At 34.2% G+C, this 27,600-nt stretch overlaps 1 protein-coding gene across 1 annotated transcript; it reads right to left on the bottom strand.

Moving 5' to 3' along the window:
* Window positions 1–1,070: 1,070 nt before the first annotated feature.
* Window positions 1,071–26,463, bottom strand: LOC149784374 (uncharacterized). The gene is made up of 5 exons (XM_089932428.1): window positions 25,806–26,463; window positions 22,613–22,669; window positions 17,028–17,052; window positions 14,194–14,260; window positions 1,071–11,347 (listed from the first exon to the last, which is right to left on the bottom strand). Exons 1-5 carry the CDS (start codon window positions 26,319–26,321, stop codon window positions 11,278–11,280), a joined length of 735 nt encoding a protein of 244 aa, XP_089788554.1. The 5' UTR covers window positions 26,322–26,463; the 3' UTR covers window positions 1,071–11,277.
* Between the last annotated feature and the right edge of the window lie 1,137 nt (window positions 26,464–27,600).

The following is a 27,600-nucleotide window of genomic DNA, read 5'->3' as shown; positions in this document are numbered from 1 at the left end:
TTGTGCTGCAATTGACCCTCCAAAAAATAGTTGTCACTACTGCTTTTGAACATCTGGTCTTATTTAAATGCAGGGTGCCTAGACACTATAAACTCCTAGAAATTAATGGATTCATACATTAGTCCAATATTGAATATAATTCCTTTAAAGTGAATCTCACCTGAAATCTTGAAATGAGCAAAAGTACTTAGTAATGCCTTATAAAAAGTAATTTAGTTTCAGCAAAAAATTATCTTAAAACTTTGTAAATTTGGAACTTTCTTTTAAGAAAAAGAGAATGTATTGACAGTAGCAGTAGTAACACCGGTTTACTTAAGAAGTAGTTCACCCAAAACCTCAAGAGTATGATCAGAGATTGAAATTGAATATGAAAGGTTGGAAGATGTTCAGTCCTGCCATGAATCAAATTGAATGACAGATCATTTTGAAAACATGACATCTGATACTCCAATTTGCTAACACACATTAATGTGGATATAATACCAAGAACTTTGGCAGTTAAAAAACTTAATTAAAAACATATGGTTTGATGACGCATGTAAAGATACCATTAAGAAATGGTCAAAAGGTCCTTAGAGACTTGACTGCCAATCAAACAGTTGAAAATTTGAATAAATAATGTATAGAGTTCAAGTTTATTGTACCATTAAAGATATTAAGAGGAAATTGTCTATCATGCTTATCTGTTAAATCAATATGGAATATGGTATGAAAAATTAGTATTGGATGTTAGATTGGCACCATTTTAATATGGGATCAACTAGACACCATAAGAAGTCTTTCAGTGAAAAGCCCATGTTAATATGACCATCCATGTTCAAGGGCAGGTGATGATGTCTGAGCAGTCCCATTTTTATTGAAAACCAACAAGACATTGCAAGTTTTTTTGTGAAACCTCCCCATTGATATGACTTTCCATTAAGGAGAAGTAGCCAGATGGCTGCTGTGGTGACCATATTGGATATCAGATATGTACCATTTTTATTCTTTACCAACTAGACATAATAAGAACTCACTGAAATTAAATTTTTACCAGCAGAAGCTGGTAATGAATGAGACAAGTGCTGGGCCAACATTACTCTCTACTCCTTTTATTATAAAGTTCAAAATTTAAATTGGTCATTAATCATTCTTGGAAATATTTACATAATTTGATTACATAAAGTAACATTTTCTATCAGAAAAAATCTAATGAAATGCATGGAAATTTCTTATAACAAGACTGTAATTAACTTGAATATTTTATTCAAAAAGACTATTATAAAAAAACATTGTGCTATTGGTGCATATCACAGACATTTGTGGCTTGAATATGTGGACCTTCCTGAAATGAAATTAAAACAAAAAGAATGCTCACATGATGTACAAAAGATGCTGTAATGGTACATCCATGGTGATACTGTCAACATGATGTACAAAAGATGCTGTAACGGTACATCCATGGTGATACTGTCAACATGATGTACAAAAGATGCTGTAATGGTACATCCATGGTGATACTGTCAACATGATGTACAAAATATGCTGTAATGGTACATCCATGGTGATACTGTCAACATGATGTACAAAATATACTGAAATGATACATCTCTGGCAATACTTTTAACATGACAAACACTTCCAAGCTTGTTTCCCCATGAAACATAACACACATAATGCTGCAATTACATAATCTAACAACAAAATCTTTTGCAACTTGCTGCAAAAATTAAACAATGAAGTCCTTGAATCATAAACAAAGTAGAAGAAATCAACTATATCTATATATATATATATATATATATATATATATATATATATATATATATATACACAATTACCAAGGCTTGATATAACACAAATTCCATCTCTTCACAATAAGTTTATAACAAGAGACCTGTGAATGGACTGACACTCCACTGGTGAAAAGAATCCACAAGTCCATTTCTTTTGGCCTTTTATTCCTTTTAATTCTGAGTATAGAAAACATCTCTAATAAACTCCAACATACTAAATTTGGTAACCAAACTATTTAACTTAGAAGATACTTATAACTGCAGTATAAAATTCTTGGTCATGGGCTATGACCTGAAGCTGATATCATGGGCAGATCACTGAAATTGTCTAAAATACTATCAAAATATGCCCGTGTGCTTAATTTGATTAAATCTATAATTAACAGGGTGGGTATTGAACCTACATCACTTGTGGGATTTCTGCTTCTGTATCAACATATCTGCCATCATGCTCTCAAGCCAGTACAGCTAAAAAGTCAGATTCAAGACCTTTGACCTTAATTCAATGTCAGATTGCTATCAACTTATTTATCAGTCTGGTCAAATTTCATTTGTATGTGCAAGCCACTGTGTCCATGAGCTCAATGAAATTAAAAAATGCAAATATGACATTCACCTTAAACCCAAGGTCATTTAGGTCTGACTTTCAGATTCTTCACAAAAGTGCCGATATGCTGGTTGTCAGACTTCAACCATGTTTATTCAGAACAATTACATACTGCTGGAAGTGTTTAAGTGAAAAGCCAGTGTCAATGCCACTGTTCCCTCAAGAAAAGCAGTGTTAGAAAGATTTTAAATATGGTCATGGTTAGGAACAGACACATAATGAGTTTCAACATTGGCCATCAGGGCATTTTGGAGGTTGAGATCAGAATTATTTTAACAGAACCATATATTGCAAGAAAGATTACAAGTCTGTAAAATTAATACTCAATAGTATGACCACGGTACAAATTGATCCAGTGACGAGTTTCAGTTAAACCCCATGCTGAAATGAACATTACTTCATGAGAGAGAACAGATAAGAGACATTTACAACATTCCAAGTCTGAATGGCACCAATGTCATTCAGAACCAACCACCTATTACAAGTATTTTTGTGAAAGCTCGAGGTAAACAAGTCCAGCTGTTTAGGGAAGATGATGAATTTCAGATCAACACCATATTCATTTAAGACCAACTAAACATAAACAGTTATCTAGTGAAAACACACTCACCATTAACTAGTACCATAAATGATAGATTTTATGCTCAACCGCATTATAAATGGTCGATGTAAGAGCCAGTTGGGCATTGTCGGTCTGTATGAAATTTGGCCAAGGTATGCAGGATAAAGATACTGTGCATAAACAATTATTTTCTTATTAGACTTACTATGATAGTTACCTTTGACCTTCAAACGCCAAAAAAATGAATATGTTTCTTTACTACCCTATGTGGAAGCTATCCTAAAACTTGAGTCATGGAACTAACTTTAGAACATTTTTGTACAAAACCAATTTTTCTTTGAGTCACAATGATGCTGACATTTGCCTTTTCAACACCAAAATAGGCCTTACCTTAAGTGCAAGCCCTCTGCAAAGTTCTGTAAAGGCATGTGGTATAGAACAATAAATAATCTGTAGAGTTACATTTTTCTACTTTCTGTCACACTGACCAAAACCTTTTGCCACCAAAGTCAAGAGGCTTCTTTTCTGTTTAACAAAAAATGTATGCCATCACTTTGTTGAAGGTGCATGGTTGAGAACTTTTTGTGTAGAAACCATTTTTAATTGTTCAGCCAAATTTACCTTGAACTTTCATCTCTTGACCTCTGAATCTACCTTACTCTATGTACAAGGCATCCACAGAGGTTAGACTACTCTGTGATTTAGAATCAAATAGCGTGTGTCTTTCAGTCACAATAACCCTAATATTCGAGCTTTTGACTTAAACAATCAACAGGCTGCCTTCTCATCGTAGCTGTAAGCCAGCGATGGGCAAAATACAGCCCCCCTCCCCCTTGGCCAGATCTGGCTGTGACCTAGATTTATGCATTAATTATATCATAGGGTGTGGCTTTAATAATCACTAATCCAGACTGCATCCTGGAGGAAAACCCATGCCTGGTGTAAGCCATATATAAAGTTTGGTCTATGTCTGTGATGTGGAACTTGTGTTATCCTTCAGAAACAGTTTTGTTTTACTCTTAACCACAAGTGCAAGCCATCCACAATGTTTTGTTCAGGTCTGTGATGATGAACTAATATTATTATGCAGAAATAATTTTTCTTCTTTGTGTAGTGAATTTGACCTTTGACCTTTTCACCCTAAAACCAATAGGCTTCTTACTTACCCAAATGCAAGCTATTTACAGTTCGCTAATGATGACTCAAGACTCAATAACTCGAGTTATTGTGTGGAAATAACTGATAGACATCGCAGCATAACATCCTCTGCCTTATGATGGAGAAACTGTAACAAGTATCTGGGGCCAATACAACCATCTGTTCGGACGACTACGACGAGATTTTCAAGTAGGCCAATATGGTAGTCAGTCTGAATGTCCTAGAGGCACTGATTTCATTTAGGTCTAACTAGACCCTGGGGTGAAAGTGTGTTAGAAGTTTTATGGTAATCCTCCCTTTAGTTCAGTAGAAATAAACTAACAGATGGATAGATGACAGTCCATCACATACGCTCATTTTGTCTCTGATCAACAGAACTAAAAGTTGATAACATAAAGAAACCTATTAATTATGCATGATAGTGGACAAAGGTTAATAAAATCTCCATTTGATCATGCCAAGCCTGAAGAGTTTGTCTCAGTAGGGCATTTGATTTTTTGCCGTAAGTTTGACCAGTTTTCAGTAAGATGTAAGAAAATATCATAAACTACTATTATAAAGCTGGAAAACATAATTACAAGTTTGGTAGAAACCATTTATGCGATGATAAACATTATGGTCAAACAAAAAAGTTTGCATAGTACGAGTAGGCTTTTTTTACCACTAGTACAGTTGAATAAATTTTAGTTCCAAATCATCTGCAGCTCAATGGCTTGTTGCTGTCACTCAACTTGACGTAATTCTTGGAAATTCTTTTTCCATTTCACATGACGACGGCAATTATATTTCCCGCACGAGTCATACTCAAACTGGCATGTGGTGTCCAATAAATATAACTGTGTCCCTTCCAGCTTATATTCACAAGAATCTGAATATTCCTTTTTACTTTTTGTATGTTTATTATTAACACTTTTCAAGAGGATTCTTTTCTCTTTTGTCTTAAAAATGCATGGCTTGGTGGACGCCATTAAAAAAAAAAATTCTATGTTCAACAGTTTGATTACGCAAACGCTTCTCATGAACAAATAGGTGAAGTTTAAAGTGTCTGAGGTGCTGCTGTAAAGGTATCCTGGTTCCCTGACCAATTTAACTACTTCCAATATGAAATACGTATGAACAAATTTTCCTGATATTTTGCCAATGATCCTTTTTCTGTAGTTTTTGCTTTAAAGCCATAAGTCTGTATTTTAAAGGTAATTTTCGTAAGACTTACGGCAGAATCGTACAAGTTGGCAGGTCTGTCATGCATATGCTGGACTCGAGTTATAAGCAAGCATATATGTTAATGTATAAATTAATTATCTGTCCACAAATAAACGTCTCATGACAAAAAACAGTTCTTGCATGTAACTGAAACATCAGTAGTTTTAGTACCAAACCATGTAACAAATCAGATAATGAAATTTGGCCTATAATTAAAAGTGTCTTCTGATCAATACATACTATTTTAATAAAGTCATGGATGTTTAATACCCTTTTCAGTGTTTGAGCACTTGAAAACTAAATCTCTATGTTAGACATCTATAGCCTGCAGAATGTCAAGGAAAAAAACAGTCATATTGGGCTGCAACTTTTGGAACCAAACAACATACTCTACCAATTCATATACACATCTTGGTTGAAATTAAGATGTGCTGTTAAAAGAAACTCCACTGAAAAGTGGCAGCAAATGGCAATAAATAGTACTGATATATAACTGGCATAAGATGAAAGGTTTGAATCACAATTGGCTGTCAGCATTTTCAGAGAATAATTACAATATGTAATGAACTTCAATGACCTTAAACAGCCCTACTTTAAAATGAAACTGCATTTATTGGACCTTAAAAACTTTACCTAATGCAAACACAAAGCAAAACAACTTTTTTAAACAAAATATAACTGAGAAATGATATGATGGTATTATTAATCTAACCTTAATAATATCACAGATATTATAATTAGATGATTGACAGTGGTCCTGCATTTTCACTTTCTCTAACAATTCCCAGTTCAAAGTTATGTTTTGATTTTTGCAAAATTTGTTTCTGACAAAATTTACTAATAATCTGATGCATCCATTTTAACCTAAATTTTCTCCTCAGAAATTATTTTCTCATACATGATTTTTTCTCCTCTCTTCACTGAAAAGTAAAACAAATAAATATAATCAAATGTAACATTTTCAGTCCAAAATGCTTTGTGGATGATCTTGTATTTAACTGTGTCTCAACTATATAAATGACAGTACAGTAAAACCTGTATAAATAAAAAATATACAAATATTTCAACACAGAAAACTATGAGAAAAATAATATTGTTTTTCCCATTTAAAGTATAACTTGCCATGTTTTGCAAAATCAAAAAAGTTCAAACACTTTTTCCAATAAACTAGAATTTTATCACCACATAATAAACCATATATAAAAATGATAAATTCATTAAGACATGTATTATATTAAACAAAAAGATTACAATGTGTGAATCAACTTTCAAAATGAATACAATTTCTCTCTGATTATAACTTTTAAAAACATACCAATATATTTCTTAAAAAATGTAAAGAAAATAGGCCCTGCTTGCCAACTGTTCTCTTGTTAATTTGAAACCATGGCAAAATACCACACTACAACATATAAAACAGCAGTGCTATTTCTATACATAGCCGTTCTGTGTTATAATTTATTACTACGTACAAGTTTCTTTTAAAATAACTATTAAACAAGGAGCATTCCAAAAACTATCTTTGTAAAGGTTAAGTATTTGTCAAAGGAAAAAGAAGTTGAGAATATGACCACTCAGACACTAACATGAAAATCAATAAAGAAAAAAAAAATGAAGAAACTTCTCAAGCTTTTAACAGTTGATATAATTTTATTACTACTTCTACCTATTCAGGGCTGTACCATTTAAACATACAGGGTACGCTGGGAAGGCAGTTTAAAAAATATATATACCATGGTACCAGGGTATTTTAATTTTACAGGGTTCATATTAAAATGATAAGAAAATTATAAATTGCATCAATGGGTGAGTACCCCACTTTAAACGTGCCTTCCCTGGGTCCCATGTATGTTTTAAAGGAACAGTCATAATTCACATTCTGAAGTTATATAAATTTTATTTTGAAACCTAAACTAGTTTTAAATAGGTAGCCAATTACTATTTACTCTACAATTACACCTGACACATCAAAACAAGTGTTCATTTGATACAAAATGTATATAAAGAAGATTTAGAACAAATGTTTATCTGATAAACAATGTATACAAAAAAAATAGTGTTTAAACAGATGTTTGTTTGATATATGAAATTAATACATGGAGAGGGTTTTAAACAAGTATTCATTTGATATCAAATGAGTTAAACCATATTATATGCAATGAGCTGTATGCAGTAAAATAATGTAAAATTAATATATTTTAAGATTCTATTTATTATATAATGTCAAAGGTAAAATATGGTAATAATTTATATGTAGTGTTCAGGATTTTGTTCACTAATATGTGTAAAATTAAAAATCCACATTTTGAGGACAAATTTGCTGAAATATTCCACATAAGCTAGTGTAGTGTGACCTGTCTTAGTGTCTAACCTCTTTGCTAGATTGTTTACTGCAATGTATCACTGCAGAATAGGCTGACCATTGATTACTAAACACAAGTTTTGATGGAATGGTATTTTGAAGAAAGAGTGGATCTTTAGAGCTGTATATAGTAAAAACTTGTGAATAGGATAGGGAAAAAAGTCAAATTTGTTTTGTGTGGAAAAATAAAGGTGCAGAAAGCATGGACTGAATGATTAGTATCATCAGATAGTTTGCCAGGATACTGTCAATTTCAACTAAGCTTTAAGTTTGTTACTGTGGATAAAATTATTAGCACACTGTCAATTTCAATTTAAGTTTGTTACAGGGGATAAAATTATTAGCACATTGTCAATTTAAATTTAAGTTTGTTATGGGGATAAAATTATTAGCACATTGTCATTTTATATTTAAGAGTGTTACAGGGGATAAAGTTATTAGCACACTGTCAATTTCAATTTAAGTTTGTTACAGGGGATAAAATTATTAGCACATTGTCAATTTAAATTTAAGTTTGTTACAGGGGATAAAATTATTAGCACATTGTCATTTTATAATTAAGTGTGTTACAGGGGATAAAATTATTAGCACACTGTCAATTTCAATTTAAGTTTGTTACAGGGGATAAAATTATTAGCACATTGTCATTTTAAATTTAAGCTTGTTACAGGGGATAAAATTATTAGCACACTGTCAATTTCAATTTAAGCTTGTTACAGAGGATAAAATTATTAGCACACTGTCAATTTCAATTTAAGTTTGTTACAGGGAATACAATTATATTAAATCTTTCCATGCAATAAGTGGGGCTTTAAACATAGATTCAGACAATAAGTGAAACTTGACTAATTCTGAGCCGACTGCTTTAAGAAAGGAAAAAAGAAAGGTAAAGCAAAGAAACAAAAGAAAAACAAGTCACTGATCCATTACAGTAAACCTTTGTAATAAAAAAGAAACTCCACATTTTTCTGTCCTTATCCAATAATTAAGATAAGATACACAAATGACAAATATTAAGTATGACAAAAGATTATTGAAAGAAATGTATTTTGCATAGTGATATTTAAGGATTTGCCCCAATTACCCTCTCCATTTACAGCAGTTTATGTTGAAATGTTTGACAGAATAGGTATTTTAATGCATCTGATTCCTCTCTGTGACTAACAAAAGCAGTAAGAAAATACACCATAAATGCAGGGACTGCACTGATGCACAATATATTGTCATCATTATTCTTCCTAACAATATGCATCATTCAAATAAAGTTACTTAAATTTTTATTGTTGAGTCATCAATGGCTAAAAAGTGTAGGTGGGCTAAATGTGAAAGAATCAGTTATTTTCCATTCGCTAAAGTTTTTATGATCTCTAAAACTAATACCTCTACTTTGTTAGTTCATCATTCCCCGGTTGCATCACTTGCATATATTTATCAGCAGCAGTAATGTCTGCTCTAACTTCATCAAGGTTACCAACTTTATACTAAATAATTTGGTAATTATGCAACACAATTTTTAGGACCAATGGATACAGAGCCTTACATTTTGAAGATCCAAAAATAAATTTAAATGATAACCTCCGCCTTTAACAGTAAAGAACTTTGCATTGTGACCTTGCTAACTATTATGTCAGTGTGTTGAATGGTTTTTTATATGACATCATGATACTATCAATTGTGAGCTTCATGCGATAAATTCAAAATATGTACAAGAAAGCAGTATAAATAACAAGAGTAGCCAAATGGCACATAATATGCACATCTTGTGACCTTGACACTACAAAGTAGGGCATAAAAAGTGACAACCTGGATAAACAAACAGGCTACTGACTCAGATTATCCCTTGTTGTGACCATGAACATGAAACAGAGGGTATGACCCTGCCTTGAAACAGTGGGTATGACACTGCCAACTACAGATATTTAACAGGCTAAAGTTTCATTAACAGTTATACCCATATATGGATAGGGTTCACTGATTTTATATATATATATATATATATATATATATATATAAAACGCTTTGCTGTCACCTTGCACTTGAGGTAGGGGGCATGACCATGGTATGAGGTATCATATAGATAACTGGATAAAATTTCATTAAAATATTTGTCACATAAAGATTGAGTGTACCTGAAGAGGTTTATTTGGTTTTGTCAAATACCTCGGTCTACCAGTAACATTAAGACAGACTGTACCTCAAGAGGTCAGCCTGGTTATGTCCATGACTTATCTATTCTTTATAGTACAAAAGAGTGTATCTGAAGAGGCCAACTTGGAATGTCTAAGGCTTAAATCAATCAGTAAAAATACAAGTGTGCCTGAAAAGGCCAGCTTGGTTATGTCTAAGACTTCAATCTATCCATAACATCAAAACAGACTTCACCTAAAGACTCCAGGTTGATTATGTCTAAGACTTGTAATTACCAGTAACATAAAGACAGAATTTACCTAAAGATTCCAGGCTGGTTATGTCTAAGACTTTTGTCTATAATTAAAATAAAGATTTTAAGTAGCAAGAAAGGTGACAGGTATATACGATGGACATAGAAGGAAGAGACAACAACAAAATACAAATCAGGACAGACATGCAAAAGCACATGTCAATAAAATTTATGAACAAATAGTGAGTGCAATATCACAGCTTATCTCCCTTGTCAGACAATAATCTGCCAAGATCGTCATTATTCACATCAAAATAAAGGAAAAAATTATTGCGAACAAAAACTACAAAAAACTTCATCTACTAAATTTTCTGTTTACTAAAGCAGAAGTGATAGAAGATGGGCAGGTGCTTGGGCCTCTTTGTAATGTTGGACCCACATTTCAAGTTTAACCAGAATGAAACAATAAAGCATCCAAAACAGCAATTTTTCAAAAACCCATAAACAAAAAGATTCAAGAAATGAACTTCCAGTGAGCTACCTCCTGTCTTAATGGGAAACCTTTCTTCTTTCCACTGCTTAAAACCAGTTTGACCCTATGATATCTACTGGTGAGGATCTGCGCTGACAAATGAGAAAACAGTTTACATAATATGCTCCAATATAACAAAATGACAGAAGTTACTATCATTGTTAGTGTTAACAATATAATTGCCCAATAAAACCTTATTCTGCATGGGTTAATTGTAAAGATTCATCAGGTTGAATGGACAACCAATTATACAATCAATGAATGAAAATATTTAACTGAATGCAAACAAAATGCTGGCCTTAACTAGACTGCTGAACAAATTTTACAAGTACAGCTCTAAAATCCCATCCAGCTATTGAGGTAATATGAATGGATATAGGTCACAAAATTTCATAGAAAGATCGTGCACGAGACAAGAATCTCAACAGCAACATTATCAAAACTATCCTGAACAACTCAGCCATGAATGAAATCATGATGCATAATGTCATATCAAAATTATCTTGAATAATCTAGCTATGACCAAAATTGTGATATCCACATGTAAATGTCAAACTACCATTTTGTGTGGCTCACATATGATTTACAGTTAAATGTTCTGACATAAATAACTCTTCAGACTAATGTGATTTCATATCTATTTCAACGCAGACAGCATCTAACTGAACATTGTGTCTGTGTGTCGTCAAACCACATGATTATAGCTGGAACTCTTTCTCAATGTCAGCCATCAACTCTTCATCGTTGCTGTCATATCTCGGAAGAGCTCTGCCAAAAATATGAAAAAAATCACAATTTAACTAGATTGAAAGTTGTAATGCACATATGTACTAACTACAAACTCTGAAGACCAAATATATCTACATCCAAAAGTTCAAAACCATAAAAAGTAACATGAATGGCACATTATAAACAGATGCCATGTTTAATAGTCCTGTATGTAGATAACTGAAACTATTTCATGCAGAAACAACATTTCTTCTTTAAACTTCAGCCACCCTGACCTCTGAAATTTTTTACTCCCAAATCATCAGGAACATCACTAAAACCCCAGCCCTCATAAATCATCAGACAGCTCACTATAAACCCATCCTCACAAATTATCAGGCATATCACAAAAAACCTCATCCTCACAAATGATCAGGCTGATAACCCCCATCCTCACAGATCAGGCAGATAACCCTCATCCTCACAAATCAGCAGGCAGATAACCCCATTCCTCACAAATCAGCAGGCAGATAACCCTCATCCTCACAAATCAGCAGGCAGATAACCCTCATCCTCACAAATCAGCAGGCAGATAACCCTCATTCTCACAAATCATCATGCATATCACTAAAATACCCATCCTCACAAATCATCATGCAGATAACCCCATTCTCACATATCATCAGGCATATAACCCCCATCCTCACAAGTGATGAGGAAGATAACCCCCATTCTCACAAATCATCTGGTAGATAACCCCCATTCTCAAAAATCATCAAGTATATTACTAAAAAAACCTCCATCCTCACAAATCATCATGCATATCACTAAAAAAAACATCGTCACAAATCATCAGGCTATCACTAAAATACCCATCCTCACAAATCATCAGGCACATAACTCCAGTCCTCACAAATCCATTGGATCAGTTAAAGTTTCTGCCAATCATTATGAAAAATTAACAGAGGGAGGGGGGAGATAACAAGAGCTTCAAGATGGTGGCCATTCTGTATGTCAGCTTGGCACCATTTTCATTCAGGACCAACTAGATATCAAAATAAATCTTTTAGCTATAATCCCAAGTTGATATGACCAAATGCACCATTTTCATTTTGGACCAACAAGACCATGCAATGAATGTGTGAACAAGTTTCATGGCATGGAGGTTTAGCAGTAACACACTTGTGTTAATGGATGGACAGATAATGGACAAAAACCCATCTCATAAGCTCTTTGGTCTATTCCCAGTAGAGCTAAGTATGAGATAGCAAACAAACATTGAGCACAGTCTATTGGCATAAGCATAATCAAACTGTAACATTAATTAATATTATCGAAGGCCAATCTGATAATGTTAGTACTTGACTTGTCAACGGTCATGATCTATAACTTATAAAGTAACCTTATGCAAATATGAAACCCCTTTGGTAAAGGTACATTCTCCAGAACTGAAATTTTTTATGGTTGAACTGTGTACCCCAAAATCAACAGGCTTCAAGATTACTCCAAGTATAAGCCATCCACAAAGGTTTTTCCAGGTCTGTGATGCAGAAGCAACCCTAACCTTAAACCATCTTATCAAAAACTGACAGGATTCTTCCTTATTCGAAATGGATAAATTTGGTAGCAGTAGAAGGTGGAGAACTGAAGTTAATGTACTGAATGGAATAGGGAACAGAAGACCAATGGACATCATACTGTGACATGCTCAACCTTATGGTGGGTGTGAAAAGATGGAGAAGTTGGAGCCAAGTTTGTGTCAATCTGTGGTATTTGTCTCAGCAGAAAATAATTTGGTGAATGCTTAACTGTGTAGAAGTATTATTTACATTTTACATGTAGCGCATTAAATGTTTCTCTTTTTAAATACTGGCAAAGACCCTCTATACTGCTATGTAAGTTATAATGGGTAGTGTATCACATCATCCCAGTGTATCAATATGTTGTAACATCCTTATTAGACACCCAATATAAAATCTTGGGATGTCATTAAAATGCTTATCACTGTAGGCTACATTGTAATTTTTGCATCTGTCCACTGCATCTGTGTGAATCAAACCACCCCTATCTGGATGTCAGCAGACCTGCCAACCCTGATGAGTCCATCTCATTAAGGCAGTTGATTTTTTTCCGTAAGTTTGACCAGTTTTCAGTACAGTGTAACAAAATAGCATAAGCTGCTATTGTAAAGCTGGAAAACATAATTAAAAGTTCAGTATTTGGAACGAGCAGCGACAATAAACACTATGTTCAACTGAAAAGTTTGTAAAGTATGTGTAGACTTATGCATCACTAGTACAGTGCACAAATTTTAGTTCCAAACCCAATGCAGCTCAATGGCTTGTTGTTGTCTCTCAACCTGACATAATTCCTGGAAATTCTTTTTCATTTCACATGAAGAAGGCAATCATACTTCCCACCAAAAGTCATACTCAAACTGGCATGTGATGTCCAGTAAACATAATTGTGACCCTTACAGCTTTTATTCACAAGAATCTGAATATTCCATTTTATTTTTCCTGTGCTGATTATTAACACTTTTCAAAATCCTTATTTTCCCTTTCGTCTTAGAGATGCATCGCTTGCTGGGCGCAAGTTTTAAAAACAAATTATATGATCAATAATTTGACCATGCAGATGCTTCACTTTAACAAAGGTGCTGATTAAAGCATCTGATGTGCTGCTGTAATAACAGTCTGGTTCCCTGACCAATTTCACTACTTCTAGTAAGAAACCCGGATCCAAATCAAACACAGATGAACAAATTATCCAAATTTTTTGGCAATGATCATTTTTCAGTAGTTTTTGCTTTTATGCAGTAAGTCTGTATTTTAAGGGCAATTTTCGTAAGACTAACGGCAATATCAAAGAGTTGGCAGGTCTGTGTCAGCTGCTGTTGGACTTACTTTTTGTTTTCTGTAGTAGGCTGACTGTAGTAGGAATCTGGATCCAAACCTGGCTGCTGTCGCAGTTCTGTATGGGAATCAATATGTAGAATATTACATTTGCATTTAAAGTCATGACAGACAGGCAATAAACTTTAAATTTCTATTTTCCACACATAGCATCAGTTTAGAATTGTTCCTGTGCAATCATAAATGATGTGCTAATCAAATTTAGATTCACTGTAAGATGCTTTGATGAGAAATTAAGTTTGATGGATGCTTTGATTGGATATTAGGCTTGATGGATGCTTTGATGAGATATTAGGCTTGATGGATGCTTTGATGATATTTTAGGCTTGATGGATGCTTTGATTGGATATTAGGCTTGATGGATGCTTTGAAGAGATATTAGGCTTGATGGATGCTTTGATGAGATTTTAGGCTTGATGGATGCTTTGATGATATTTTAGGCTTGATGGATGCTTTGATTGGATATTAGGCTTGATGGATGCTTTGATGAGATATTAGGCTTGATGGATGCTTTGATGAGATATTAGGCTTGATGGATGCTTTGATGAGATTTTAGGCTTGACAGATGCTGTTATGAGATATTAGGCTTGATGGATGCTTTAATGAGATATTAGGCTTGATGGATGCTTTGATGAGATTTTAGGCTTGACGGATGCTGTGATGAGATATTAGGCTTGATGGATGCTTTGATGAGATATTATGCTTGATGGATGCTTTGACGATATTTTAGGCTTGATGGATGCTTTGATTGGATATTAGGCTTGATGGATGCTTTGAAGAGATATTAGGCTTGATGGATGCTTTGATGAGATATTATGCTTGATGGATGTTTTGATGAGATATTATGCTTGATGGATGCTTTGATGAGATATTATGCTTGATGGATGCTTTGATGAGATATTATGCTTGATGGATGCTTTGATGATATTTTAGGCTTGATGGATGCTTTGAAGAGATATTAGGCTTGATGGATGCTTTGATGAGATATTATGCTTGATGGATGCTTTGATGAGATATTAGGCTTGATGGATGCTTTGATGAGATATTAGGCTTGATGGATGCTTTGATGAGATTTTAGGCTTGATGGATGCTTTGATGATATTTTAGGCTTGATGGATGCTTTGATGAGATATTAGGCTTGATGGATGCTTTGATGATATTTTAGGCTTGATGGATGCTTTGATGAGATATTATGCTTGATGGATGCTTTGATGAGATTTTAGGCTTGATGGATGCTTTGATGATATTTTAGGCTTGATGGATGCTTTGATGAGATATTAGGCTTGATGGATGCATAAACAAGTAAGGCATAAAACAGGAAATTTGGCAAATCTAAGAGTTAGCATGATGCTTGCTGGTAGTTAATGGTTTATCTAACTGCAGTAACAAAAGTTATCTTTGATGATTGATTTACATCATTTGCACAAAATTAAACAGCCTTCATTGCAAGGTATGCTTCTGAAATAACTGCCGTACATGATAATGCAATGGCATCATTGTATAAAGTTCAACTGCTTCATGATAAGAGGCATTTGTTAAATTTTATCAAATTCTTTTCAGCTGCTGTTGAAAAGAAGTTATTTAAAGTTTTTTCTAGCCACATGTGATGATGGACTGATGTCATTTGTACAAAATGTGAAACATCTTTATTCCAGGATGCCTTGTGTTCAATCTAGTCCAGCAGGTTTAGGGTTTTTCTATTTTTACTATTTGGGCAGCTATATTTGATGGATCAGCATAATTTGTACAAACCTGAAAGGCCTACATGCCAAGATGCCATCAAATTTGGTCAAATTTTGTTCAGAGGTTTTGAGAAGAGGTTTAAAGGTCTGTATTTTAGGTAATGGTAAATATGTTTGATGGCAAATGTGTATCTATGGTATTAAATAAATCAGTCAAAATTCGGTTGAGTGGTTTTGTAGAATTTTGAAGTCTTTCTTCTTTTCAGTAATGGTGGCCATATATCAATAGCAGATAAGCATCATGTATACAAACTTGGAAGACCATACTGCCAGCATGATCTCTGTCAAATTAGGCTGGCATTAGTCCAGCAATTTGTTTTGAAAAACTACAATAGCAATGGTTTCTGGTCAATGGATATTTGATATCTCAAAATGAACACAAACCCACTGAGTATCATAAACTCACTTTGGCTTTTAGCCAGATGAGTCACTAAAGGCCTAAAGCTCTCTGAAAATTAATTTAAGCACTAAAACAGATCAAAAATACTTTTTGCAGCCTGGCTCTGTGTGGATGTGTATGATTTGGATTTTTAATGTAGCTTTAATAATTTTTCAGTCATATTGCTTTGATGCCTGCAGTGTGGCAGTTTACTGAGATGTCTACCACTGAGGCATCAAGTCACTGACATGTAGCATCATGTTCCATCCAATCACATTAACTTGCACCAGGCCAACCAGTTCTACCACAAACCTCTTAATGCTGAGTACCTACTGAGGCAATTGCTGGTACCATTTTTATAAGTCTTTGGTATGACTTGGCCAAGGTTCAAACCCACGACCTCCTGCATCCGAGGAGGACACTCTAGTCACTTAGGCCATCAGAGTGGTTGCATCCTGGCTGTATTATATACTTATTTTCTTCTTTTCCCTTAATAAAAAAAAATTAAAACTTGGTTAAAGCAAACAATGTAAAAAAATCTTTTAAATTTAACATTATTTCAGCATATGATGTGAAGTATTATGAATATTACTCAACCTCAGTTTACCTCACCACAGGGTAATCATTCGAGGAACAGTTTCTTTCACCAACCTATGGAGTTGTATTACTTGCAAAAGATCTGACAATAAAAAAATTACTCTTACCTGGATTGCCATATATATCTTGTTTCTGAAAAGAAACAAAAACATCATTGTTTAAACATCAAAGGTATTATGCATGTATGTATAGAGTTAGCAGCACAATCCTGGCTATATAGTGACAAAGCAAAGTCCCTTGTGAAGATATGAAGCTACATCCTATGTGATGACAATGTCAAGAGTCAAAACCCTATCCAATACAGTGTTTGTGGTGATATCTGAGACCACTAAATCTCTACAACAGCAAAATAGTCAAACAACTTCAGTGCATAAATAAAATTCTTTTAAACCAATTTCTACAAATATAAATCATAAATAAAAATTACTTTTGCAAAAATATTTTATCTCTAAGCAAATATAGACATAAAGACTGTACATTACATGGCATGAACAGTTCTTCATATTTTCCATACAGCAGATATGTTACTACAGTCCCTAGAACATGCCATTCACATCATTACTGCAGTCTCTAGAACTTGCCATTCACATCATTACTGCAGTCTCTAGAACTTGCCATTCACATCATTACTACAGTCCCTACAACCTGTCATTCACAGCATTACTGCATTTCCTACAACTTGCCATTCACAGCATTACTGCAGTCCATAGAACTTGCCATTCACATAATTACTGCAGTCCCTAGAACTTGCCATTCACAGCATTACTGCAGTCCCTATAACTTGCCATTTACATCCTTACTGCAGTCCCTAAAACTCACCATTCACATCATTACTGAAGTCCCTAAAACTCACCATTCACAGCATCATTAACAGCAACTCGTTCTAATTTTTGGTGTAATTACTCTTTGACTGTATTATTACTATGCATGCTGACATAGTGAAGCCTTCTCATTAAATGAAACAGGATTGTTCAGTAGCATATTTATTTCAACGTTTCACCAAATGATACACTTTGGGTCACATTTACTTTACTACATAATAAATTTTGACAAAATTCTCTTTTGGTGACATCAATCTGAGAATACCGAATCTCAACAATTTCTCCACTGCTAAATAATTCACTATATATGGTATGGCCCTTTGGAACCTACTGTGGTTGCTGATCTCAGCAATGATAATTTGAGTAAAGCAATTTGGACCAGATGTAAGAAGCTGATTTTCAAACTGCAGTACCTGACACCGATGTCACATTTTGGAATGATTTTAAAACAAAGACACCATAGTCTGTATAACCAAAAACAGATACTGTCTTATTCTCTGTAACAGGCAAATTCTTATACATGTGTGTGGACACATTAACATGTAACATGTTTCAATGAATTGAATTATGTGCAAGATATGCATCAAGTCATAATTGTGTAAGTGTACAACTGAGAAAAGTATGCATACATGTAAGACAATCATCATGTTATGATTAAGTGTACAACTGAGAAACGTATACCTGTGTCAGAAAATTGTTTAATTTTGCAAATGAGAATAGTATACATATGTGAAAGACAATCATCAAGTTATCATTTTGTACATGTACAAGTGAGAAAAGTATACATGTGTTTAAGACAATCATCAAATTATGATTGTGTAAATGTACAACAGTTACAAGTGTACATATCTGTAAGACAATCATCAAGTTATGATTATATAAGTGTACAACGGAGAAAAGCATACATATGTGCAGCATGCAAAATTGCCATTGTACTGCTAGTCATATGCCAGCCTATTTCACAGTGGACTGGGGCAAAAAATGAAAAGCCAGTCCATCTAACCAGCAGGATTTTTAGGCATTACCAGTAAATAAATCTGCAAGTTTAATACTGTTATGCTATTAAAAGAAATAATAAAAACCAAGTGAAAACTAAATAATTGTTAATTATTTCTTATGACTACCAGTATTTGCTAATCTGGGTTCAAATATAATCATGTTCAAACAAGATCTTGATAATACGTGCCCATTTACAATGTTTTATCTATAAAAATAAAATCTTTTGTGGTGAAAAAAAAACATCTACCAAATCTGATGAAATACTACCTTATAAATATGCATTTGTCTTACTGATACTGAAAGTCAGTCAACATCTTGATGAGCCAATGTGGGTATGTGAGAAAGCTGGCCAGTAGCTTCTCGTGGGTTGGTGGTTCTTCCTCCACCATTAATATTGGCTGCCATGCATAGTCTATCATGTACTGAAAAATGGCGTTAAACCCCACAACAACAACATCTTGATGATATTAGCCTTTCTACCAAGTCTGATTAAAGGATGGCCAAAATTACAGTCTCATAAGCTTGGCCACTCAGATACAAGACTACCTCATTAATATGCAATGTCACTCATAACAAAACTCAACTGATATCATAATTACATGTACTGTGTTCAATAAAAATCAGATCAGAAATAGAGCTGCTTGTGTATTAACAAGCTCAACCAATCAGATGCAAAAGAACTCCTAATATGCATTGAATCACTTCAAACTGTACTTTTATTCCTAGTTTTATCAAAGTCAGAGAAGAAGAACAGCCTCCAGAGTAGTAATAAGAAAATGTTAATGGATGCACAAGAGATAATGCATGACACAATGCTTACAGGGCTTCTTTGCGAAGTGAGTTACCTAATCCATGTATTTACTTTAGGCTACGATTTTAGGATGGTCATTACATTTAAGATCCTAATTTTCAGAAAAGTGGTACACAACATTTATTCATCTGCACTTTGAATGCTGGTCTCAGATTTGACCCCTGTATTGTACTCACTGACCATTATGGGACTTTATCACCCTCTAAGATGGTGACCACCTCCATAAAATCAATCAATACTCCTTTGGGAATGACTTCAGGATTGTGGCCACTTTTTCACTTTTAAGTTGAACATACACAAAACCTAGACTAGCATCATGATCCCACCAGTATCAAAAAACTTTGTTAAAAAATGTCTCAGTGAACTTGATACCAAGAATGCTACAGGACTTGATCAGATTGGTCCACGACTCATTAAATCTTCTGCCTCTGCTATTGTAGATAGCATAACATTCATAATTAATTTAAGTATTGCAACCTCATCTGTCCCCAAAATATGGAAAACTGCAAAAGTAACTCCTATTAACAAATCTGGTTCTAAGGATGACTCTGATAACTATCGACCAATCACAATACTATCAAACTTGTCAAAATTAATTGAAAAACAAGTCCATGACTCATTCATGTCATATTTAACCAAACACTTGCTGTTACACCTTATCAATCAGGCTTTAGACAGAAACATTCTTGTGAGACTGCCTTGATCTCCCTAACTGATAAATGGCATCAAGCACTTGACCAAGGTAGAATAATAGGATCTGTATTTGTAGATTTCAGGAAAGCTTTTGACATGGTGGATCATGAAATCCTTTGAAGAAACTGAAAATCTACCAATGTGATGAAAGAACAATTAGATGGTTTACTTCTTATTTAAGTGAGAGAACAAAACATGTTTACATAATAATGTTCTGTCTGAACCTGGAACAATTAGATATGGAGGACCACAAGGCTCAATTCTAGGTCCATTACTATTTATTTTATTTATTAATGACCTACCACTTTTACTAAGAGACTCAATATCATCTACAGATCTCTATGCAGATGACACAACATTGTCAGAGATCCAAAACACAAAGCATGAACTTGGAAATTCTTTACAGAATGCCTTAAACAAACTGGAAAACTGATGCACATGCAATGGCATGGTGGTAAATGCTGGTAAAATGAAAATATTACTTATCTCAACATGGCAAAAAAGGACAAATCTTGATAGTGAAGAACTATGACATGGAAGGATAAAAATTTGCAAATGGTCTGTCATGATAGACTACTTGGTGTTCTGGTAGATAATAACCTATCATGGACTGAATATATCAAACATATCAGTCAAAAAGTCAATTCAAGTTTATGGCTTCTCAGTAGGATAAGACATTTTCTCCCTGAAAGGCACAGAAAACTATTTTATAACAGTTACATACAACCCTATTTAGACAACTGTAATACAGTATGGGGTAATTCAAATGATAAAAAGCTGGCACATCTTTAAAAAAGAGCATTAGGGCTAATATCAGTCCAGAAAGAAAGCAAGGAAAATTAAGCTGGTAAGTTAAATATATTTACTATTAAAGACTGAATCTGTTTGAGAAATGCCAAATTAATGTACAGGATATCCCATAATAGTGCTCCTGAATATTTACAGTCACTATTCCAGTATAGGCTACCTGGTAATACTCCCCACCTGCGATCCATGTCTACCGAACAGTATATAATTCCCAAACCAAATAAGGAGTTACTTTTAAAAAAATTCCAGTACTCTGCAACTTTGCTCTGGATCAGTATTTCAGTTGAGATTAGAAATGTGCACTCTATTTTCTTCTTCCAAACCCAATATATCCAATGGCTTTAGAGATGCAGCTAAAATAAATAAATTCCTTTGCATGAGGGCAGCAAGGTAGATTACTTCTTAGCTAATTATGTTACCCTCTTTAAATAAAGTCATTATTATTATTATTATTATCATGAAAAAACTGCAAGAAGATTTAGTGAAACACATGATAAATTCTCAAGTTTTTATTGGCTAACTAGTGCAATTTAATTTAAAGCACTAAACATTTTCCTCCCTATACCAGGATGCTATACTTGGCAAGTCATTATTCTAAGGCAGTGGGCACTATTGCCACTTGCCAATCTTTCTGAGTTATCACCCTTGCATAGATGGAATTGTCAGAATTTTTAGACTGTGCCTCTAGGTCAGGGGAAATGTTTTATATAAATTTCAAATAACACCTGAGTTTCATGTCAAATGTCTTAGGATTAATATATGTGATCAATAACCCAAGTGTAAACACATCAGACTGTTACCAATGAGTCTTTCTACAAGCCCAGGAACATAGCCTATGGATCACAATACAGAACCTACTGGCTTAAGCAGTACTTATTTCAAACATCATTACAGAAAGCACATAAAAGTACAATACTGTGATATTATCAGATTGTAATTAACAACTACTGATAACAAAAACATGTTGCTAGATACCATAATACAAGATACCCCAAAATTGGGCAGACAAGATGGGTGGGAGGTAAATGAATTTGAACTTCAATTCAGATGATGTATATTGGGATGAAAAAGATACAAGTGTCATACACCAAAGAAAGTTCCAAACATAACATATAAACGCCATTTATACTTTAAAGAAGAAATGTACATAATGTGGAAGAAAACAAACTGATGTCACTGAAATGTTGATTTGTTTAAAGAAAGTCATCTTCAACTTTTGTAGTTGTAATTGCAAAGGGATAGTCTCATTTTTAGATAACAGGGTGTATCTCCATGCCGTCTTTAACACATGAATAAAATAAATTCAGAAATCAGGTAACAAGGTTTTTCAAGAATCATCCATATCATGTACCTTGTACTATTCTAAGCTTTTACAATGCCTGGCATTTAAATTACTGATACATTTGAATACAGTCAACCAGGGGCAATGGTAAAGAATATCAAAGATAGAAAGACGCTAGGATAAAATTCTTTCTGGCAATATGAAACTCAAAAACACACACTTTGCAATGAGTAACTTAGGATGTTCCTAAGTTACCTATGATCTTATATATCAGCCTACCTGAAGTTGCTGTTGCTGGTTTACAGCCTTGAACTTGGAAACATCAAAGTCTGGCACCTGATTCAAGGAAAAATAAAAATAAATTATAATTTATTTATATTCCAGATGAGTATTATACAAGTTACAAATCACATGACAATTAACAATCTTTCCAAAAGCACTGGATCATAAAAGATTGTGTTGGTGAGGGAAATAAGGAAAACTGACAATCTCTCTCTCTCTCTCTTTTGTTTGCCAGCTCATCAAAGCTTTGAATAGATTACTAATGGTACTACTATTAATAATGATAAGGCCAAAATAAATTATGTGTGCTTACTGTGTGAGTTTGTGTGATTTGGATTTTTAACGTATCTTTTAACAATTTGTCAGTCATATCACTATGATGTCTGCAGTGTGACAGATTAGAATGATGTCTGTGTGTTTACTATTACATCAGCTTTAAAATTAGAGTTCTTATAAAAAAAGTTTTAACAAAATATTATATGTACATAGTAAAATGGTTGGTATATATAATGTACTAAACACTTCATGTACTGGGTTAAACCAGTTCAATTAGTCAATAAGAATCACAAATCAATTACAGGAATGTTTTCTTTTGAAATTTTTTTATAACCCTGGAAAGGTTAAGGGGATGTGCTAGGGACAGCAACAAAAAATTCAGTTACTTACATAAAGGATATTATTTATGATGCAACCCTTTACGATACCGATACTAATTTATAAAGCATGCAACCACAACCCACCTCATGCATATGTGCACACATAAATGCACACAAATATCCAGAAACACTTAATGTATGCATATCACAGACCTAGACTAATTAATTACACTTGTAAATTTTATATATTCTTAAGCAACACTACTGCTGTCAGTGTTAATTAGAGAAAGTAAAAGCATCACATGTACCAATGTACATTTACCTGTATAAAGAAAAGTAGCAGACAAAGGTGGAAAGGCCCTATGCTTTTTATTTCATCCAGTTAATACATGATCTATTGCGAAAAACTGATAATCTGAAGATTTTTAAAATTTGTTTTCAGATATTGTTTAATAAGATGGACCCAAAGTACTGAAGACTATTTTTAAATACTTCTTTGATTCTGGAATTCCAAAGTTCTGGAAGCCATTGATCCAAAGCAAGTCCAGAATGTTGCTGGAGTCTCTGCATTAAAAACATATTCTCAAAGCAAGTCCAGAATGTTGCTGGAGTCTGCATTAAAAATATATTCTCAAGTCAACTGCTGAAGACTTAACAGAAACTTAATAAATACATCATTGGCTTTCCAGCAGTAAAGGAATACATGTATATAGCTTTTAAATCTGTTTCCAATCTGCCCATTTTGTTATTTTTTTACACTGCCCATCTGGTATTTTTTTACATTGCCCATCTGGTATTATTTTGCATTGCCCAGCTGGTATTTCTTTACATTGCCCAGCTGGTATTATTTTGCATTGCCCAGCTGGTATTATTTTACATTGTCCATCAGGTATTATTTTACATTGCCCAGGTATTATTTTACCAACTTATTTTGGTAACTAAACAAGTTTCTTTATATTAGCATCTGACATACTTCTCCATATTAGATTAATAAAGTCAAAACTGTAGCTGACTTTCAAAAGTGACATGGTACTATTTTGTGTGTCTGATTTGTATCTTTAACATAGCTTTTAAAAAATTTCAGTCATATTGCTATGATGCATGCAGCATGGCTGTTTATAGTTATGTCTAGCACAGGGGCATCATACCACAGACATGTAGCATGATGTCTCACCCAGTCACATTATCCTGACTTTAGGCCGACCAGTCCTAACACTAACCAGTTACCTCTTAATGCTGAGCAAGCGAGGCAGCTGTTAGCACTAAAACAAAAACAACCTGTGCTATGTCTTACACCGTAGGCCTAGGTATATGATCAGTAATAAAGTTCAACATAAATATCAGCGTCGAGGACTTACATGTAGGACTAATCATATACCATTCTCTTCATTACTTCACTGGCCAGAGGTCTTGCTAGGATTATAAAACTAGCAGCCCAGGACTCCCATTTTGGTAAAAATAGGAGTCCCACAAGTAAAAGTTGCAGTCCCCTCCCAGAAAATGTTGAACTTTGCAGATTAGAAGAACTGTTGGTTGCCAATGAGTTTAATTTCTACATTCGTTATAACAATGACATGTATAGCTATCATGTTGAAGCCTCAACTTGACTTGTTGTCCACAAGGTAGGAGTAAGGTAGGACTGGACATAACTCTACAACAGTGGGTAGGCATAGTTGAAGAAACATATAGATTAAATCTTCCAAATGGATTAAATTCTCTGATGATTTGTCTAAGATCTCCAGCTCACATAACATATGAAGTATAATCACAAATAGATAATTTTATGTCATTTTTGTTTAGCAACTTATTTACATAAGTACGATAGTTAATTGTTCATGTAAAGAAAACACACTGTAAAGATTATCAAGATATTAGTTCCTTTAAATATTTTCAATATTTTTTCTCTAAAAGCTACTTTATTTTACAACCTAATTAAAAATAAGAATGAAATGGTATTCTCAAAACAGTGCCCATGTTCACTGGTAGGAACAAACTGTAATATTTGTTCTCACTTCAAAAAACAAAAATGAATACTATTAAGGAAAAGGTGACCTCCCGTTGTTTCATACATTACACACATTATATCCCAAAAGATAGAAACATCATATTTCTACATATTTGTTTCCACAGCTGAAATTTTGAACTATAAGGTATATACAAATTGTCCAAAATATGTTATCTGAATTAACTTCTATATATCCAGTATAAAGAATTACATATAATTTTGGACACATTTTTATTCATCAAAACTCCTGTGACAGTTGTCTTGTTATGTTGGGCCAAACTGTCATTCAGGTTGCCTCAAATGGTCTTTTTTTGGGTCAAAGTTGGGCTGAATTGTCTATAACTTTCTACATCAGATGCCACAATGAACCATTTAACTTAGGAATGTTAACTGTTACTAATTCCATTCTGTATTCTTGCATTATGTGTTAATGTTTCCTTTTGCGAGATTAAAATGTACTGCATGTGATCAGAAGTAACAATCATAGTGCTTCCAAACAGAAAATTTTGCCGACCCTCTAGTATATGATGCTCTGGGCTGCACTGAAAATTCTTACAAATAACTCTAAAATAATAAATAAATAATATACCTCGATTTCATCCGATTTCCACTCATCTGGATTTTTATGGAAGGTCTTTTGTCTAAGTAAGCTTTGCTGGAGATATTGCTCACGCTGTAGTTTTTGTGCATACGTTTCTGGATACTCCTCTGTCTCGGGTTTTCGCATATTGCGTTTATTTCGTTCATCTTCTTCTTTTGCTTTCCTTGTTGCTGCCAACACTGTTCCTATGTCATCCTCCTCTTCATCTGAGGACGATTCACTGTCAAAATCTTTCAAATTAGCCGGCGGCGTATTTTTGGCAGGCGTTTTGGTTTCAGACGTGTGTGATTTAGTCTTTTCCTCACGATCTTTTATTCTTACATTATCACTTGAATCCGACTCTGGTTTTCTCTGTGTTTCTACTTTTTCTGCAGCTTCACTTTTTACCCTCTCTTTCTGTACCTCCTTATGATTTGTTTCAGATTTGGGTTTACCTGGACTGGATTCAGATTTGGGTTTACTAGGACTTGATTTCGCCCCCGTTTTACTATTTCCCGATCCCATTTTTTCTATCTCTCTTTCTGTGCTGTAATTGTTTCATACATGTATCTTATATGGGTGTCAGGTAGCTAATGGCGTGATATTTCATAAAATCGCCATCTGTACCGTGCTTCTCCCTTGACTGTCTGAAGGAATGTTTGAAGTGAAGGACTCTGATTTGCGAGCTAACAAATAATGGTTTAGGGAGGAAAGGTAGATTAGAAAGTAAGAGATCGTAAAATTTTGCCAACATAAGCTTCAAATTAAAGATTTTAAAATTAAAATGTAAAATATAATCAAGAGAACTGATGTAGTACTCATAATATTCATTAAAACTGTAATTACCTGTTATCTACTACACTCTCACATCCCTATGTCAAAAAGTGACAACGCCCATGCGCTTGTTGCTCAGGTTCGGTCACTCTATTTACGTGGTGATAATGTAAACATTATCCGGTTATGGTCCCGAAGCTGCCATCACGTATCACAGAGTGACCGTGAGATTTCGTTAAATAAACAGGCCTTTGAAATACTATTAAAGAAAATAGCAGGATATCAGGGCGGGGCGGGAGATCCATACTTATACCCACCCTCTTCTGCCATTACCCTAATACAATGATAGAATTTCAAAGGTCCGTGTTCCATCCCTAGTGTATATTCAACTTATTCTGCTTAGAAATATTAAGTGTATACATATATCGGCATGATAATATGCACAAGCATGGGCGTTGGCGAGAGGGGAGATGCTTGCTTGCTTAAATTAAAGTGGTGTGCGTACATAGGTACATGTACCACTGGTATTGGGGAGATGTTGGTTCCTCCACCTTATATAGGTGAAGTGTAGGTGGATGTTCCTGGTAATGCCCATGTGTCAGGGGTGTGTTAACCATTAAGCAGACTAAGCACGTGCTTAGGGCACCAGGGCCAAAGGGGGCACCACAAAGTTTAGAAAAGGGTGAAAAGAAAAAAAACGAATGCAGATTTGTAAAAAAAATTGATATAACTAGTGCAAATTGATCATAATGTTCTGTTTCTTGATCATGGTACACCCTAGGGTTATCTTCCCAGGTGTACCACAAGGAGCACTGCTGGCGCAGTGCACTCTGACCTCTGTCGGTCAGCGTGGAAAGGAGGGGGGCACTAAGATTTGTCAGTGCTTAGGGCACCAGTGAGCCTTAATCAGCCCCTGCCATGTGTGCATGTGAAGTTCATGCCGGCGTTTATTGTCTGTTTATTTTTATTTTTTTTAAATTCTTCAAATCTTAAATTTGGGTATTTTCAAAATAACGACCGCCGTAAGAAT

The sequence above is a fragment of the Sinohyriopsis cumingii genome, chromosome 14 (assembly GCF_028554795.1).
Source record: "Sinohyriopsis cumingii isolate HCF-2022 chromosome 14, ASM2855479v2, whole genome shotgun sequence".
Taxonomy (NCBI): Eukaryota; Metazoa; Mollusca; class Bivalvia; order Unionida; family Unionidae; genus Sinohyriopsis; species Sinohyriopsis cumingii.
This window is presented reverse-complemented; position numbering and strand designations above follow the sequence as displayed.

Coding starts and splice junctions, on each gene's coding strand:
- LOC149784374 (XM_089932428.1), bottom strand. CDS start 26,321: ATGGGATCGGGAAATAGTAAAACGGGGGCGAAATCAAGTCCTAGTAAA. Junction 22,670..25,805: donor GGAAATCGGATGAAATCGAG/GTATATTATTTA, acceptor TCCTTGAATCAG/GTGCCAGACTTTGATGTTTC. Junction 11,348..14,193: donor CCTACTACAGAAAACAAAAA/GTAAGTCCAACA, acceptor TATTTTTGGCAG/AGCTCTTCCGAGATATGACA.